Here is a 17,688-nt window from a genome sequence, read left to right as displayed (position 1 = left end):
AACTGCTCCCAGACTGTGTCCTCAGCTAAACCAAGCTCAACCCCTGCTGTATCAAGCAGTTGTGATTCCCATCTGCCTTAATGAAACTAAGACATGGACAACAGACAGGAGACACCTCAAGGTGCCAGTGTATTACCAGCACTGCTTGTGAAAGACCTTTTACATGTAAAGAGTTGGTACTGTATGTTATCCTTTTTTTACATCCCTGTTATGGAAAGTTGTACCAAATTTCACTTTGCTCACATATCATCTAGTAAAAGGAAGGTAAAGAAAATGATAAACCTCACATTATGCATCACAGTGTGTCTATTGAGGTCCTGGTGTAATTCAGAATGACAGGTGATTGGAAAGGTGCTCTTCTTTATGAGGGGCTGTGAAGATGACCTTTATTTCATCTCCCGGTTCTTTTTTTCCAGCGTGAAGGGCCCTTGTAAAGACTTCAAACAAGGGGAGAGACGTGATTTTTAAATGAAAGTCGTTCTTTGGAAGCAAAGAATGAGGACTCATTAGAGTACAGAGCTACGGTTTTATCACTATCATCATTTCAGAGCAAATTAAAGAATAAGAAATTACATTTTACAGCCAACCTGTCACCTAAATGTTTAGAATCAATAATAAGCAATGTTAAACGTGGTACATTATGTTTATAATCCATTTTAAAACCACTAACTTTTCAAATCCCAACCCCCATTGACTAAATTTAAAATATGTCCTTAAAATAAGATCTTGCAAGACATTGTAAAGGGTTAATAATAAAGTGATGTTATCTACTGTATAGGCACACAAGACTTTTAACACGGTTCGTGCAAGACCGTCAGATTAAGATTCATATTTAGTATAAAAGTAAAATTAGACTATGAAACCCTTCATTTCTTCTCGTGTATTTCATATTTAAAGATGCTGCAATTCCATAAATACCGAAACGAAATTTCTGTATTGTCACAATTCCAACTTTAATGATTATTTATACAGACTACAATGCATGAATTAAAAGCATTACTTAATATAAACCCACTTGAAAAGTATCCTGGGCGTGCTGGAATGCGGGATGGAACTACAGGCTGATAAAAGAGCTGAAACTTTTATTTGCAAATGTACAACTGGCCTTCTTTGATAGAAAACCCGCAATGTGACCAAAGCTCGTTCGCTCTACGTTAATATATAGCATTACTAATAGTTTTATAAAGATTTAAGCCTTTCACTCTTATTTCAAAATATAATCAAAACACAAACAAAAACAGAAACAAAAAGAGACGATGCAAAGTGTCCTGCAATTATTTTTAAGGCACGCATATTTTTTTCTCGTCTAAAAACCCTGTAAGAAACTTTGTGGGTTTAAAGCACGCAGCTCGAATCGGAGCGACGACTGACCTTACAGTCGTTACTTTCTGATTGAAGGGACCGATAGTGTATCACAACCCAGATTGACTGCAGTTGACCAATCATGGGCTGGCAGAGGTGGGATTTTTCCCCTCTTTTACTCCCCCTCCCGAAAAGAGAATCCCGAAAATGACATCCAGACTGAGAGAAAAACAGTGAAAGCAAAGAGAGTGAGAAATTGACACAGACCTGCGGAAGACGTGTTTTTTTTTTTTAAAAGCACATCCTTTCTTGGGCACGTTGTAAAGTTTCAGTTCTTTTAAATCGCCAGCAGTGATGCTCTGCCTCAAGAAATGAAGTTCGCAAGTGCAAAAACCTGAAAGAAAAAAAAAAACTAGCGCAAGAAAATGCCTCTTTGAAAACGGGAGCTTCTCGCAGAGCACATTTCCTGGGTTTGACAGCATAGCAAAAGCGGAGACGCCGCTTGCTCGATTCCTCTTTGCCCCCGACGACTTTTCTTCCCAGGATCTCTGGTGTTGGACCTTTTCTTTTACCGACTCCGGTGCAACCGGGAATCGAAATGTGTGACTTCATGCCAGCTTCGCAGCCCGCTGAAAAAATCGGCAAAATGAAAAAGTTACGAAGAACTTTGTCGGAGAGTTTCAACCGAATAAGTAAGTAGAGTCGCCTGCCTGTTTTTTTTTTTTGTTCAGCAAAGTATTGTTAGGGTCCTGGCTCGTATCTTTTAGCGATTGTCTTGAGTACAATGAGGGCTCTTTGTAGGACATTCCTTGACTTAAAACTGAGAAAGAGGTTGATAAAACACTTATCATTTGCGTTACTGAAATTCTCTGCACTACCGCACAATGCAGGTCCGATGCAACCGGGTCTGTGGACCGTAAATAGTTTAGATACCTTCATTCCGTAAAGGGGTATCAGTTTGTAGCTGACGTCTGGGCAGATACAATACCTCTCAGGCTTTTATACACCAGCTTATTTATTTTTTTTTAATGGGAGACTGTGGATGTCTTCTTTAGGTACTGTGCTTTGTCACCTGTGTGCGTTACCGGAATGAACATCATTTGCCCGTGGTAGCGCGCTGAAAAATTGTAAAAGTTTCAAACCGACAACAAAACGCTCAGCTGGGAATCAACAGGACCCCTTTCTCGCTTTTAACAAAAATGTTAAACACCTTTAAGAATCCCAACAAGCGTGAAGAGTAGTTCAGAGATACCTTTGACCAGCTTTTATGCTAGGTACAGCTGCAGAGGACACCGGGCGTCACGATTAGCAAAACCTGGTAACCTGAGCTCATTGATAACGAGGTGGCCATTGGCCGCAGTAGACCTGGCTATGCTCTTAAAGCACCCGAGCTGCAGCTTCTTATCCCAGATAAGATTCCCCAATGAACAATAATTTCACAGACGAACACAGAAGAAATGCTCTAAAGCAGAACCGCGGGGTTTCTAAGGATTAGCAGAATTTTTTTTTTTTGGGGTGGGAGAAACAAATTCTGTCCTGGGGGAGTATAATACATGAACCTAGCTTATAAAAGTCCAATTGAAATCACCATTAGCGGCGCGTTTTGCATGAACACCGGTGTGCGCTTGGTGTCGCAGAAATTTGTTTTTGCACACACGCCGTGGCACGAAGCAATTGGGTTCTTGCAACACTGGGAATTAATGCCTCTGCGCACCGATTTAGTGTCAGTTTCACGTGGAAGATAAAACAAAGAGCATTACGTCATTGTTCTGAAAATCTTAAACCGCACAGTGTTGTTTAATGGGGACGCCTTGTAGGGATACTGTACACGAGTTTGGGGACTGTGTGTCCCCAAACTAGTGAAGTCTAGTTGTTGTCTAACTGCAGTTAACTGTTGTTGGATTTGTACTTGCTGATTGAAGCGCTTAATTTAGAAATTCAAACTCAGTAAACCCCAATCTTGCTGTGCCGTTGTCTGTAGCCACGAATGGTGCACGAACCTAAAGTCACTCTTTCTTTCATTATCAGCTGCCGTTTACAGTCGTCATGAGACGACATTCACATCGAGATTTGTGACCGTTTTGAGTTTTGGAAAATCAAAACATGTTACTTTTGCTAGAGAACAACAGGGGACAATATTTGGCACGTTGCTTTTACTCTGCATTTCATGTCCAATGTCTGTCATTACGCTTTAATGTACACGTGATATCTCCATCATTAAACATTAAAATAGGCAACAGTTTAATAAAACGTGATTTTTGTATCTTTTTATTGTCACGGAGAGCGCCTAGCAATGATCGTCACTGAAAAATACATCGAACTCGGGGAGAAATATGAGGTGTAGCCCTGATACAAGACCTCTAAGAATATTCACTGCAATGCAAATTGAATGTACACTAGACATGGGTCATGCTTGCAATTGGTATGAAATATTAAAATAAATTTCCATTTGCATCGTATTCCCAGGATATCAAGTATGTTGTAGAGAGGTTTACCTAGGTCCAAGGCTGCAGTGAATTATTAATGGCAGAATTAACAATGTAGTAAAACACACAGTAGTGGTATACAGCAATTACAATGCTGCATTTTAAGATCATGGGAAGAACTAAAAACAATAACAGCAAAAATGATCGTCTTTCTGAGTTTTTAGAAATAGTAATTGTTTTATAAGCCCTGTACACACTGAAACGTTCTTACGATATTGTTTTGAGAGAATGTGAAGCAGTTCTTTCTTCCTGGATTGGTCCGATTGTGCATAAAGTTTTTAAAATACAAAGGGATGCAAACTCTAGCAGGACTGAAAAGAATCCAAGTATCTTTTTTTTTAACAAAATTACTACCTGTATAATTTATTATGCAACTGTTTAGTTTCCGAAGTTTTTATTATGAGTTTTATAACAAGGATCTCTCTCTCTTAGGAATCATCAGAAAAGACAAGCTACAGTATGAATACTGTTTATGGCTCTCGGGGCAGTGTATTTGAACTTTTGCATTCAAAAATAAAAATAAAAATATGAGAATTCTGGAATTTGTATATAGAATGTAATTCTTTTTCTTGTTCCTCTGATTTATCCTTTCAGAATCAATGTGTTAACAGATCTAACTGGTGACATGTTTTTGGATGTCTTTTGTGGTAGCTCCATCACTTTGGAATGTTGAGGCTGACAGCTTATTCATTATGAAATGTTTTTTTTAGTTGATTTTGAGGGAGAGCTGGCATCTGTATGTTTTGGTTGTAAGTCGAGGAATAAGACTTTGGATGAATAAATATTTTTGCATTTGTTACAATAAGAAGTTTCTCAGAAAATGAACATTGCTAATAAAGAAAACCTAATTTACACTAAATGGAGCATCTCTCTGAGATCTATAAACATGTGGCATTACAACTTTATCATAGAATACGCACATAAACAAATTAAAAGCCAATAGTATCTCTTTGCACATTATTATACAAAAGATGATTGTTATACAAAAACATTTAACAGAATTGTGGAGGAGACTATATTTCATACTGCACAACAATGCAATGTTTATAGTATTTTGAGTTGGTTTATGAAAACAATGAGCGATGTGGTTAAAACCCCTGTTAATCATAAACTAAATAATTCTTCTTTTTATGCTCTTATCTTATTTGCCGTGTGTTGGGAAGGTCCTTACAGTAGATTATTTGGCCATTTTTATTTATTTAACGTATTGACGTTTTTCCAATATCAATGATTCCGGGTGTATTACCTTCATCAAGAGAGCGTTGTCATAATAAATTGTTATTCTTTTGGAGATGAGCAATTAGCTTTTCCTTTAAGCTGAAGGTGTCTGTGATATGCTTTATAAAGAGAGTACAATTTCATGGTTCAGTTAACAGGAGTATTGATTGTCCTGTAGAATAAAATAATGGCAACAAATAAATGTGGGCTTGAATGAAACCCTCACAAACACTAATGGGTTCCTGCACATTATGGACCAGCACCAGTCATATTATTTAAAAAGGCCATTAGAGCTGGCACACTAACACTACTGTGTTTATTTATATGTATATAATTTTGGATTTATTTAAATTTTAGAGTTTTGGACTTGTATAGATTTTAGAGTCTTCACAGTAGCCAAAACATATTTCTGTTATTTTTTCCAAGATTTCCTTACATTTTTAATATTCTGTATGGCAGGATGATTGTTTTGTAGTCCATACATCTACTGTATAATGACCGAATACCATAATGAAGACTATCAACACATCTTGACAATGCTTCAAGAAATTCACCCATATATTTTTATAATCCCTTTGTGACATCTGAGAAATTTTAAACCGGTTTCAGCTCAATGCATTTTTGTAATCGTGAATGTGTCACATTATTGTTACTGCACAGAGAACTTGCAATTCCAAACTCAGCTAAACAGATTAATTTACAAAATAATAATAACAGCTATACCTATAAGAGTCTTACCAATGTTGCAATTTCAGCCTTGTGAAACATCATGAAACCTTACAAGATTTAAACATTAGCAGTGTTAAATCTGAATCTTAGCTTCATTTGGCAAATGTAGCTACTAAAATTTATTGTACTTCCATGGAAAGATAGCATTACAATTAACATTCAAGGATCAAATTGTCCTACTTAAATTTCCAAAGCTGTGCTATAATTCATTTTTAATTTTGAGGAATATTTGTTACCAGATATATTCACTGCAGTTGCCTTTTGTGAATAATATTGATGGCTTTTTTCAGGGGTCAAATAATCAAAACACGGCAATGTGTTACAGGCCTTGTTAAGATCTAAAATGTTTCTTGTAAAGGAATGTAGTTATCTACATCTGCACAATACACATTCAATAAATGGAATAGTTTGGTAAGATGCTGTTTTTGCAGTACTTTAACTTATGCACTTATGCTGATTTCCATTTTTCTTTTCAAGCATTCAAGAAAGATGACAGCAACTTTGATGAGGTAAGTGTATTATCATTATTTATGAAAAAAAACCCCACAACAACACAAGTTATATTTAAAGTAACATCAAATATTCCAACTTTATCTTCTAGCTTAGGATGTTATATCAAACTAAAATCTTCAGCTTCTTATTGGGATAAGTGTTATTTTAATATTCATAGGCCTCAAAATCATAGTTCTTAAACATCAGAGTTGAATTCAATGCTGTTGGAGAATCCTGTGGGTCATTTTCCTGCAAAACCATTTCTATATCTGTGTGCTAGTTTTCATGCAAAAAGTTTCCTTTGTTATATGCAGACATCAAATCAGATTAAATTAGTATTGGAAACGAAGAGAATGTATGGAATTGTTGAATATGAAGCACAAAAAACTAATTAAACACTATGTAGTACAAAGTGTATTTCAATCAAAAGGGCAAAAAGTCTTGCTTTTGAAATTTGTGTTGTTTTAGAAGGAAAGAGTAAGGTCTTTTTTCTGTTGAGTTACCTGTAATTAAGATCCTACCTCAGAATGCTGTTTGGCTGTGCCTAGGAGTTTCCATCATTTTGCAGCAATTTAGACAGCATATTATTTATCACTGCTACCTGCTGACTACTTCACACATTGATGTAGGTGCATGCCAGTCTGATAGTGAAATTGTTTATATATTTCTTTACCTTGAACGAATGGCTTAGACTAATTTAATTAAAGCTGTGGCAGATTTGTTTCTGTGCTAGAATGTGTGGTTATATTATTGGAATTGTTTCAAAACTGTTCTGTAGACCTAAGGAATGTCATCTCACCTTATTTTGTATATTGAAGGCACAAAAGGTATATTTTTTCACATTTTCAGTCATGCAGCTTCTCATTGCATTTTCTTATGATCAAAAACTAAAACACAAAAACCGAAATGCAATGTCAAGGTATTGTTTTGTTTTTCTTAAGGGGAAATTCTTGATACCGATAGGCTATATAACTGGTGTTGAAATAAGTTTTTTTAAATGCCATGAATAACCATTTTCTCACATAATATTGTTAAGTGTGAGGTACTGTATGTATGTCCACACTGGTAGTTTTCATTGCCCAAATCCATTAGAGACTATGTGACTGGTGATATTTCTAAAACTTGCTTAAAGACCAATCTTTTGTATTCAGCTTTTGTTGTAGAAATTAGTTTAACTCTCTGTTATTGATTGATTTTACTGTGCTTTTGTTTATCTTTCTTTTTACTGTTATCTATATTGCCCATTCACAGTGAGTAAATGATTACAGTGCTTTTTTCCATAATGATATTATTTTTATTTGTCTCCCCTAGCCAGTGTAATTTGAATTGCTAGATAGAGGTGGTAAGATGTTAACAGGGCTTGTTCACAGCTTGGGGATATCTGATCAGATAGGCTGCCTCCAGTTGAGTGGAGACTACAGATGTTTGACAACTTTCAAGACTGGAACCCTCTGGAGCAGACCAGCCAAGATTATGTGACCAACACTGTGTTTTAAAAGGATTAAATAGACAAAAGCAAGGGTATCGCAGGGAAAAAAGCACGGACAAATTGGAGTGAGAAAGTTGTGGAGTGGGAGACATCCTCCCTGGGATTTCTCATTGATAAACTAAAAACTCCCAGACTCTAGGTAGTGGTGAGACTCACATTCATGGCAAGGAGTTGTAGTTTTCATATTTATAGAGATATTTATTTGCCCTTTATGATTCATCAGGTAAAGCCTGGAATCTCGGGACTCCTGCAGTAGTTTATTCTGTGAAAACAGTCTTGCTTTCCCAGAACTGTTTTAGTATAAAGTTAGTTTAAAGAGTATACATTTTGGATGCAGTGTCTTGGGCTCTGGAATTCACTCAAACTGGAGATAAATAGTAAAGTTTGTGTTAGTAGTTTACTATCCTTATCTATAAGCCATTTAATTTTAATTTCTCAACCACCAAACTGTTCACACATAAAACATACAGACGTGTTGCATTTCTTGGCCCGAGTGGGTATTTTATTATTTAACTCTAAGACTCACAACTCACCTAGGTTATTTCTTAACCTTTGCTACTCCATTTTATTAAAACTTTTTGCATATTCTGTACTTTTCATATTCATTTTCCATTTTAGTTCAATTTACTCTCACAAGGAAGTAGTATTTGTATGTTTAAAAAAGGTGCAGACATTGTAGGAGAGTTGAGATTTTTAGCTTAGTAGCAGTTTTTTTAAGGTGGCTGCTACAGATATAAAGACATTTGCTGTATTTAGCATATCTCTGCCAAATAACCTGCAATTCTGCTTAATTAGTTATTGACATTGTGGCATAGTGCTATTGATTTTGTTATTAAAGATACTTAACAGTCTATGTATCTTTGTCAGTGTTTGCAAACCTATTTCTAAGCTAACCTGAGAGGCTTGCAAATAATGCCATCTTGTAGACAGAAATATGAAATATATTTTATAAAAGTGAACAAAACATAGTGAGTGAAAAACAGGTCTTAAAGTATGTTACAAAGTAATACTTTATTAGTGCATTAGCCATTTATTTATACATTTTGTATACTTGCATTCTTACTTATATTTCTTTAAAATTGTTCTTTTAATTTTAAAAATACTTATATAGCATATGTAGCACATCATATTTTTGTTCTCAGTGGACTCACAATGTTTTTGTGACTTAGTCTCAGTTAATTACTAATCAAATAGGATCACATGGAATAAGTATTTTCTTCATCATATTTTCTGGTTTGTTTTTCCTTTTCCTAAATAACTTCCTACGAAGGGTACCTGAAAAAAAATCTTCCTGTATACATTGGTATATTAGATATATTGCACATATGCAGTAGAATTCTTGGGAAGTTATATATTTATATTTTGCTGGCAATGTACACACTTTATTCTGAGCAAAGGACCAAGCTGGAGACCAGATTCAGACAAACTGCCAGTGTAGCATGACATTGTCAAGTGTTCAGAAGACAGCAGAATAGGATACAAGGCAAGAGAGAGAGAGCCAAATCTTTGTCTTCCAGAATGTATTTTCTATGGTGTCTCTTCTCAAATGGTGGTTATCTGTGAATCCGGGAATTTACATTGAACCACTATATATGAAATACGGGCTTTAGGCCACTGGACCATCAGAACGTGCTGGTATGTGAAGAAATAGCCACTCATGTGGTTGATTCATCTGGACTCTGCAGGAGGCAGTTCTGCTACTTTCTGTTGGTGTCCACCTATCCAAAAGTAATAGTGTATTTCATGGGAGATTAAGTTTCAGGTGGCTTGCAATGAAGAAATGAAAGTGCTAATCCCAACAATGTTCTGACCAGTCACTGGACATAAACATCCTTGTGCTTCCATGAACTCGACAGATTCCTGTAAAATTGATGAACTGGACCCACTTCTCTGGACTCCCGGAAAGGCCAGTACTGCCTGTCCTTGTCCACAGAGCTCGAAATCGTTCACTCTGCAACTTTCCCTAAAATACGTAATTATGTAAAGAGAGATGATACAGTAAGCTGTAGAATAGGTTTCTTTTGTGTGAAGTTATTTCCATATTGGAAAGTTAATTAGATCAACAAGAGGCCCTGTGGTCACTGAAATCAATTTGTAAGTGAATAAAAAAGCTATTGTATTTTATAAGACTATAGTCTTTGAAGCCATACTTCACATTACTATTGCAGGTTTTTGTTCCTTTTTTCAACACCTGTATCTGCAAGACATGGCGGCGATGAACTGAACAAGCCGGTTGTTGAAATGAGACTATCACTTTGCACTGCTGTGGTGTCAGAATCGCAATGAATTTGCTAAAATGTTTCTTCTGCTTCTGACATTGCTACTGAGCTGTGGGTGGTTCCCAAATGCAGCATGAAGCCTTGGTGCAAATATTGCACTTTAATAACCACCTAGACCTTGTAATGAAAATGGCAATCCGACCAGTAAGATATTTTATTTTGCAGTTTTTAGTTGTTTTAAAATATCCTGTATATCCATGGAAATCTTCACAAAAAATGCACTTGTTTAACTGAATCCCCTTCAGAGTTAACCAAGAGAAAGACAGATTGGTTGTGAACTGCTAATGGAACATTGTGCACCACTTGTTTTCATGCCTCTAAAGGGAGAGAATAATTCCAATTTTTAAACTGTTTTATTAAAAACATTGATGGTCTATCAGATTAATGGGATGCATGCTGCGAATTATGAGTGTAGCAATTCTTCCATGTTTTGAAGGCATATTGGATTGCAGTAATTTTACAAATGGACATGTGTACCACACAGGGTGTAGCCCTGTCCTGCACTCTGTGCATCCAGACTAGAATCTGTTTTTTTTGTGACCCTTACCATAAAAAAGCAGATTTCTAATAGTAACGCATGTATGTATTTACATTGTAATTATAATACATATAGGGTTCTTTCTCTGTGCCTAATAGCTTTTGCCTAGGATAGCCTTACCTCATTGTTTGTAACATTCAGCTTCATGTCCGTCTTGCATGATGGGGTTATTAGGATGTCCATGATTCCTGAACTTTTTACATAAACTGACTACGCATGAAGACTGAGAAGGGTATTTTAATGTCTGCATACCAAAAGTTGGATGCAGCAGTTTCTTGACATTAAAAATGTATTTGAAGAGACTGATATGATTCATTTCCTTTTAAGTGTGCCATAAAGTAACTCAGGGGAAAAACAGTTTTATACATACATGTGTATATATATGTATGTGTGTGTGTGGTATGTTAAATTATGCACACACTTAGGTATGCTGTTTCAGTAGGATGGAGTTTGACTACATCGAGGTCCAGTTGCTGCCTTGTTGGCCTGCTGCAACACAGTAATGTGACCTGTGACCACAAAATGTAACCTATGTGCTTTCTTTTCTTTTTAGCATTCTCCGATATTGTCACCTGTCAGACTTCATTTGTCTATTTTTGCTCACATTGTTATCAACAAGCTAAGTCAAGTGACTTTTCTAACCAGTCCTGTACAGCGCGTGCAGTTCTGACATTCGTATTTGTCCACTCCTGGAAAAACGCCACCTTTAATAAGCAGCACTGTCTGAGTTGAACCGGTTGAAATGCTGCGTACACTGATAAAAGCTGCTCTTTTCTCACCATACCCGCTTACTGTCTCTCGCATGATAACGCTTGTCCAAGATCAGTATCTTGTGCATTACATTTACATCATTCTTGGACTGTGCTCTTAGATCACTCTTCTGTGGCTGGCTTGGACAGAAGAGTGAAAAATTGGCAGGCAATAATAGAAGAGGGGTGCGGTATTTTAATTATATAACACTACAAGCACTTAAGAGGAAGGTTAATGCTGCTAGTGGCCAGAAATAATGAGTAACAAAGCCATACCTTTAGTTTACTTTAGGAGGATTCTCTAATTGACATACTTCTTTAAACTCTTCCAAGGTTTAAGAAAAGGAAATTGTAGACCTAAGAAAACAAATCTCTGTGGTTTAGCAATCTTCACTTCTAGACATCACACAAGAAGTACATTGGTTTCTAAAGAGTGTTCATCCCATATTTAGTGCTCTTTTCTATATGATTTTTGAACAGCTCATCAGTGCTCACTGAGTTCCCCTCTTCCTTTGTAGGTAAGTACAAAAATGTTGCGATTGAGGTGGTGATTTAACATTTTAGGTTTTATTCAATGTCATAGATTTATGTTCGGTACAGGTTCAAAAAATGCTTAGCTACACACATTGCATGGACAGAGATTTTGCAAACAAAAGCAGTTTTGTTCATCTTGCTTGTTTGATGTCTAGCAGTTAATTGATCTGAGGATCTCTCCCAGCCATTTCTTGAACAATCCCAGGGTATCCACTGGCTTGATAGCTTATTCCAGATGCCCCTTCCTGAGCCAGAATCAGAATACTAAAAGGATCACCAGCCGATGAAGGATTTCCTTTTAACCATTCAGTCCCTTCTCCTCTGTCTTCTTCTTAGTGTTTGTGCTGAAACCTCAATACCTTGTTCATCAAATTGGTCCTGGATGCCATCTGAAAGTGTTCTCTTTTTGCATTGATAATTGCTCAAGCATGTCTGGCATCAAGTCCTGCTTTTAAAACATTAAATTAAAAAAGCACTGAAGAAACTTTTAAGAGGAAAGAGCCTGCCCGAATATTTTCAAAATACTAGTAACTTTGTACGTTAGTAAGAAGAAAGATTTCACAGTGCTGTTTTAGACATGCTTATATTCTTGCTGTACTGTATGTAATGTCTGCTTTGTATCAGTCAAGTGTGCGGTCTTTTAGAAGAGTTGTGTGAAATGGGAAACAAGTGATTGGCTCATTTGTTATAAATGGATAATTGTGAGCTTCGCAGGAAAATATGTGAAGAATTTAAAAAGGAAAGGAGTTATTTCCTGCTGTGTAGAAATCATCTTTAAGGAGGTGGCCGTAAATGACATTTGTATGTTGAAATTGTGTCTTTATTTAATAAAGGTATATGTGTAAAATATATTTGGTTTATTTTTGTGGAAGTATGTGGAAAAACAAGTTAAGATTGAAGCTTAAATCAAGATGTACATAGTAGTTCAGACTCTTGACCTTGTGGTTTAACAGACATGTCTTGCAAGTTCTACATGTGGGTGCTTACTTGTTGCAAGGGCACAGAGAAGAGCTGGTGGCTACTTCCTGGCCCAGCTTTGAAAATGAAAATGAAGAAAGGCTGATTATACTGGGGGTTTGTCATTCTGTAACATTTATTTTAAACTAACACAAATGGGAATGGGTTTAACCAACTTACAAAATGCACTTCCACATTTATTTGCTCACAGTAATTGGGGAAAAATGACCTTTACTCTTTGTAAAGCATAAAAGACAACACTGATAATGAAATGTTAAAAAGAAAATGGAGTGTGATCACTGAGTTGAAACACCGTGGTCAGCACTTTTTTCTTTATTACAATACAACTTTATTTTCCTCAGTTTTCCCTTAGTAAATACAGCATGAAGGTTTTTTACACATCTAACTACAAGGGAACACAGATAAAAGTTCAGTAATTTGGTACAGAATGTTAAAAGTTAATGTCCAGCATGTTAGGTTGCATTTATTGATTTGCAAAGCTGTTTATTTTCTCAACTGGGCAGTGTCCTAAGCTGAAACTCTTCCTTATCTTTATGGGCAATCTGATCTGACTGTACTAGCCTGAAGAATAAACAGCATCCATCACCATAGCTGCTACTGCAGCACAACTGTTTCAGAATGTGTGGTGCCTCTCAGGTTAAGAGAGAGAAAATGCATGGCTCATGGTTACCAAATCAGTACCTGCATCCTTCAGGCTTTACTATTTTCGCGGTGTCTTTGCCTCTCGGAAATCTACACTCACACAGAGCCTAGCCTTGCGATACTGCTGTGCTAATCTCTGTCCTCAGAGCTTTGCTCATGGGTAACCATTCACCCCTGGAGGGGTCAGTCTTTTGCCTTCTGCTGCCTCTCTCAGTGGTAATGGAGCAGGGCCAGCTGGGCTGCCTAATTGAATTTCAAATGCTGTTCGAGTTTGAATGATTCAGTGGTAAAAGAATCCAGGGGTCTTTACTGGCTGTTTATAAACAGGAAACCTCTGGGGTTTTGGTGTTCTCCATTTGAACAGGGTAATTATGAAGGTTTTATTTTTCCCTTCCTGATGTGGGATGTGTTCCCTGTTCATAGACTTGCCCATCACGTCAGGTCTGAGTTCTGGTACTTGACACACTGCTGATAGATGGATGTGCATTGACATGGTGGGCTGTCTTGCAGATCTAAGGCTGTTGTGTCTTGGAGGGTTTCTTGGTCTCTTCAAGGCACGAGCACCTGAAGAGTTGGAAGAAGCTGTTAGATTGGTCCCATTAAGCCAGTGATGAGCTGATTGAGCTTGTTAAGAGTTGAGCTAAGAAAAAAAAGGCTTGCTTTTACAAATTGTCCAAAGCTAGGGGTATTGATTTTCCTGTTTTTGCTTTAATAGCAGTGTACTACGGAAAGAGCTCAGAGGTCTTGAATAATGTTAAAAAGACAGTTTAGAAGATGTTTGTAGTCAGAAGAGTAGTAGTCATTTTTGCACAGAGAATACCTCAGCTCAGGTCAAATTACCTAAATATGTGCTTCAGGAATATTATTAATGCTTTAGCTCTATTGTTGTCTCATACAGTATAATCCACGACTCAGCTGACTGTCTAATAAAGTAGTTTGCAACGCCGGTCAACAAATACCACCCGGGGTGTGTTTGGCAAGTTTAAATGAGAAATACCATTGTAACATAGTCAGTGATATACAGCAGGGTTTTTACTGAGCTGTGGCAGGAAATGGTTTGTGTCCCTTATGTGTTAATATGCTTTGTTGAGAACATTCTATCCCATCTTCAAGAAGAATAAAGGAGTTGCATATGTGATTTTGTTTGTTAAATTAATAGCAAAAAAATGATATGACAGTGTTTTATAAATATAGGACAATGCCATATTAATTTTCACCATTGTGAGCTGTCTCACATCGCATTCAATATGCAGATCTAATCAGACACACAGGTACTGATAGAGTGCCTTATTTTGCATTATTTCAAAACCCTGTCAGACTCCGTCAGAATGCTTTTATTATAATTGTGCATCCTTCACCTGATGGACTAGAATTTCATTACCAGCCCTCATGAAATAAATGCTGACATTTTCAAATGTATATATTTTCTGTCAACAGTTGAAAATAGTGGAATAAACAGACCCCTTTTTTTATTTCAAAGCATCACGTGTGAGTCAGAGAACAATAGTCTTTCTTTGCCAAGCTAATAACATGTCAGTCCATCTTGCATTTTATTTGAAGTGCTACAGGGCTTTCAATAAAACAAAAATATTTTCAAGTTCTGGAGATCAAATAAACTGAGAAAAAAAGAATAAATATGTGTTTTTAGTATTGTTAACATTTCTATTGTTGGTAAATCAACACGTATTAGTCATGCACAGCTCTGAAACGTTTTTTCTTTCATATGCCTTAAGTGCAATGCTGAAAATCAGTCACTGGAGATGACAGTACACTAAGCCTGGCTCAGAGTAAATGTCAGAACCTCAACTATCTTGACTGTTTTTGTATCTAAGACAGTTGGGATCACAGTAGAGCACCTGGCGTGTGGGATCTGTGATATAATCTTAGCCTTGCTTGCACACCAGCCCTGACACATTGGTATTCGGTGCAGTGTGAATCAAGGGCTGTGTACAAAGGATTTAACTGCAATAGCCCCCATGGAACACGAGCTCATTAACTGCTGAAAATGGACTAGAGATCAGCTCAGCTGTTCGGAAAACATGGAGCTACAGAGGATGCATTGATATTCAAGGTCTTACTGTATGTCCACTTCTAGTGAGAAATAAAATATGGCAAATTGAATGAGCTCACTATTTAAAGAATTTTCTCAAGGCTTGCATTCATACACTACTAAGTCTTTATATCCTAATGTACCTCATGGGAATTTCCGCAGGGAGTATTCATGTTCGGTTTGTTACAAACAATAAAGCTGAGTAGAATCATGGGCTTCCGTCTGCAAGAATGATACATTTTGTTGCTGCTGATTTATTGTAGATAGACATCTGCCATACTTCTAAATGGACACAAGGAATGCAAACTGAGCTACTTTTTGTTTTATGTCATGACGCACTGCAGTGCATCTGCATGTCACCTGCAAGACCCCGATTTTGCCATGACTTTATTTCCTCCTGTTGATTTGGATTGACCTCTAAGCCCTTCTGGGTCTTGTGCACAGGGGCTTTGTGTTCTCACGTGCAGTATTCCTCCATGCGGTTTTGCTTTGAGGGAACAGGACTTGTAAGGAAATGGGTCTCAGTTACACCTGAGACTGTGAAAACAATCCAGGAACCGAAAAGGTCTTGACGGAAAACACTTTTGTTTGTTTTTTTTCCCAGGAGCTGAATTTTCAGACTAAAGTATTGTTTACCACAGAATATTTCTGGAAATTGTGAAACTTGTGTTGTTGTCAGTCTGAGTGGCTTTTCCTGCTAGCCCTTTGGGTTTAGTAAAACAGGCTGATATTGTCGGAATAAAGGAAAGGATTTTGGAACTCGGCAATTATTTTTCTGAGGAAAAGAAGTGAATTGGGCTGAAGGGTGGCGCAGGGGTCAGCATTGCTGCCTCGCAGTACAGGGGCCCCGGGTTGAACTCTGGACCTGTGGTGCTGTCTGCATGGAGTTTGTAAGTTCTGCCCAAAGTTCGTGTGGGTTTCCTCCAGGTGCTCCTGTGTCCTCCTGCAGTCAAAACGCATGCTGGTAAGTTAAAGAATCCGCAATGATGATTGCAGTTCAAACCACAATGGAACTACCATGTGCACAGCAAAGTGGACAACCTTCAATTTACATCACAAAAGAGACTAAGTTTCAATGTATGCACAGCGCCATATTGCCGTCATTGTCTGCGATTCAGGATGAGGCAACAAAATTTCAGATGATGCGAAAGTGGTCCTATTACATTGTAAACATTGTTTACACCAATCAAATTTTGCTACTAGATGAATTTTTATTACACTTTTTTTAAGTATTGCAAAAAAGAGCAACCTGACAACCAGTTAAAGTGACTAGTGAGCAGGAAGGGCTGCTTTCACACGCGCAAACTCTCACTCTCGCCCATGTCAAGACCAACAACAACAACAACACTGCAACCATACAGTACATTCACAGAGTTCATGATTTTACACTTAATTCGAAATTTGTAAAAGTTTGTGCTATTGTCAATTATTATATTTTGTTACCCATGTCAAGCTACCCATCCCTGTTGTTAGATATACTGTAAAACACTGTACACTGGTTTCCTTTAGGAAGCAGATTAAGGGCATCCTCACATGAGTAAAATATAGGTTTTCTTTTTTTAAACTCTTTGACATTTTCTTTATTCCTTGTTCATTGGTCACATAATTTCTAATCACTGCTGTTTAAAAGCAGGCTGCTCTATTAAGAAGAGCTACCGTGAGCAGTTTGCTATGATGTGCTCTTCAAGCAGGTTTATAGGCTTTATAGGATAGACGGACAACAATAGAAACAGTAGATGCCTATCACCTCAGGCAGTATTGATAAAGATGAAACTAATGTAAGACAGATAACACGGGAGAGTGAATCATTTATTGATACACCTTCGGGGGAGACAAGTCAATGTGACCCTGCTACGTCTTGGACGCTGTTAGAAATAAATAAAGATTTTATAGTGCCATGTAAGGTCATTTTCTCATTTGTGCTTTTGTATTAGTTTATACTGCTCTATGTGCATAGGTATAATATTCACTCTAAAAGTTTGCCATGTAAAATTACCTTAGAAGCTTGTGATATTAACCTTGGCTCTACCATAGCTTTTCTCTAGTTAAAACTATGACAGCAAAACTATGACAACAGTTAAACTTTCATAGAAAATGTGTCTGTGCAACATGCTATTGTATTATCTATACGTGCTTTACATTTTTAAGTGAGGTTAAATGTTGATAAAGTTCAGGGGAATGTATACTGAGAGGCACTAAATA

General features: G+C 37.1%; 1 protein-coding gene across 1 annotated transcript in view; it reads left to right on the top strand.

Moving 5' to 3' along the window:
• Positions 1 to 1,478: 1,478 nt before the first annotated feature.
• cdk14 (cyclin dependent kinase 14) overlaps positions 1,479 to 17,688 on the top strand; it is a 178,216-nt gene continuing 162,006 nt past the window's right edge. The window contains exons 1-2 of the mRNA XM_088600602.1: positions 1,479 to 1,994; positions 6,213 to 6,244. Coding sequence (XP_088456728.1) covers positions 1,901 to 1,994; positions 6,213 to 6,244 — 126 coding nt within the window. The 5' untranslated portion in view covers positions 1,479 to 1,900. The remainder of the gene's footprint in view (positions 1,995 to 6,212; positions 6,245 to 17,688) is intronic.

Source organism: Lepisosteus platostomus, chromosome 12 (genome assembly GCF_059453375.1).
Source record: "Lepisosteus platostomus isolate fLepPlt1 chromosome 12, fLepPlt1.hap1, whole genome shotgun sequence".
Classification (NCBI taxonomy): domain Eukaryota; kingdom Metazoa; phylum Chordata; class Actinopteri; order Semionotiformes; family Lepisosteidae; genus Lepisosteus; species Lepisosteus platostomus.
Note: the sequence above shows the minus strand (reverse complement) of the source record. Positions and strands in the feature narration are given on the sequence as shown.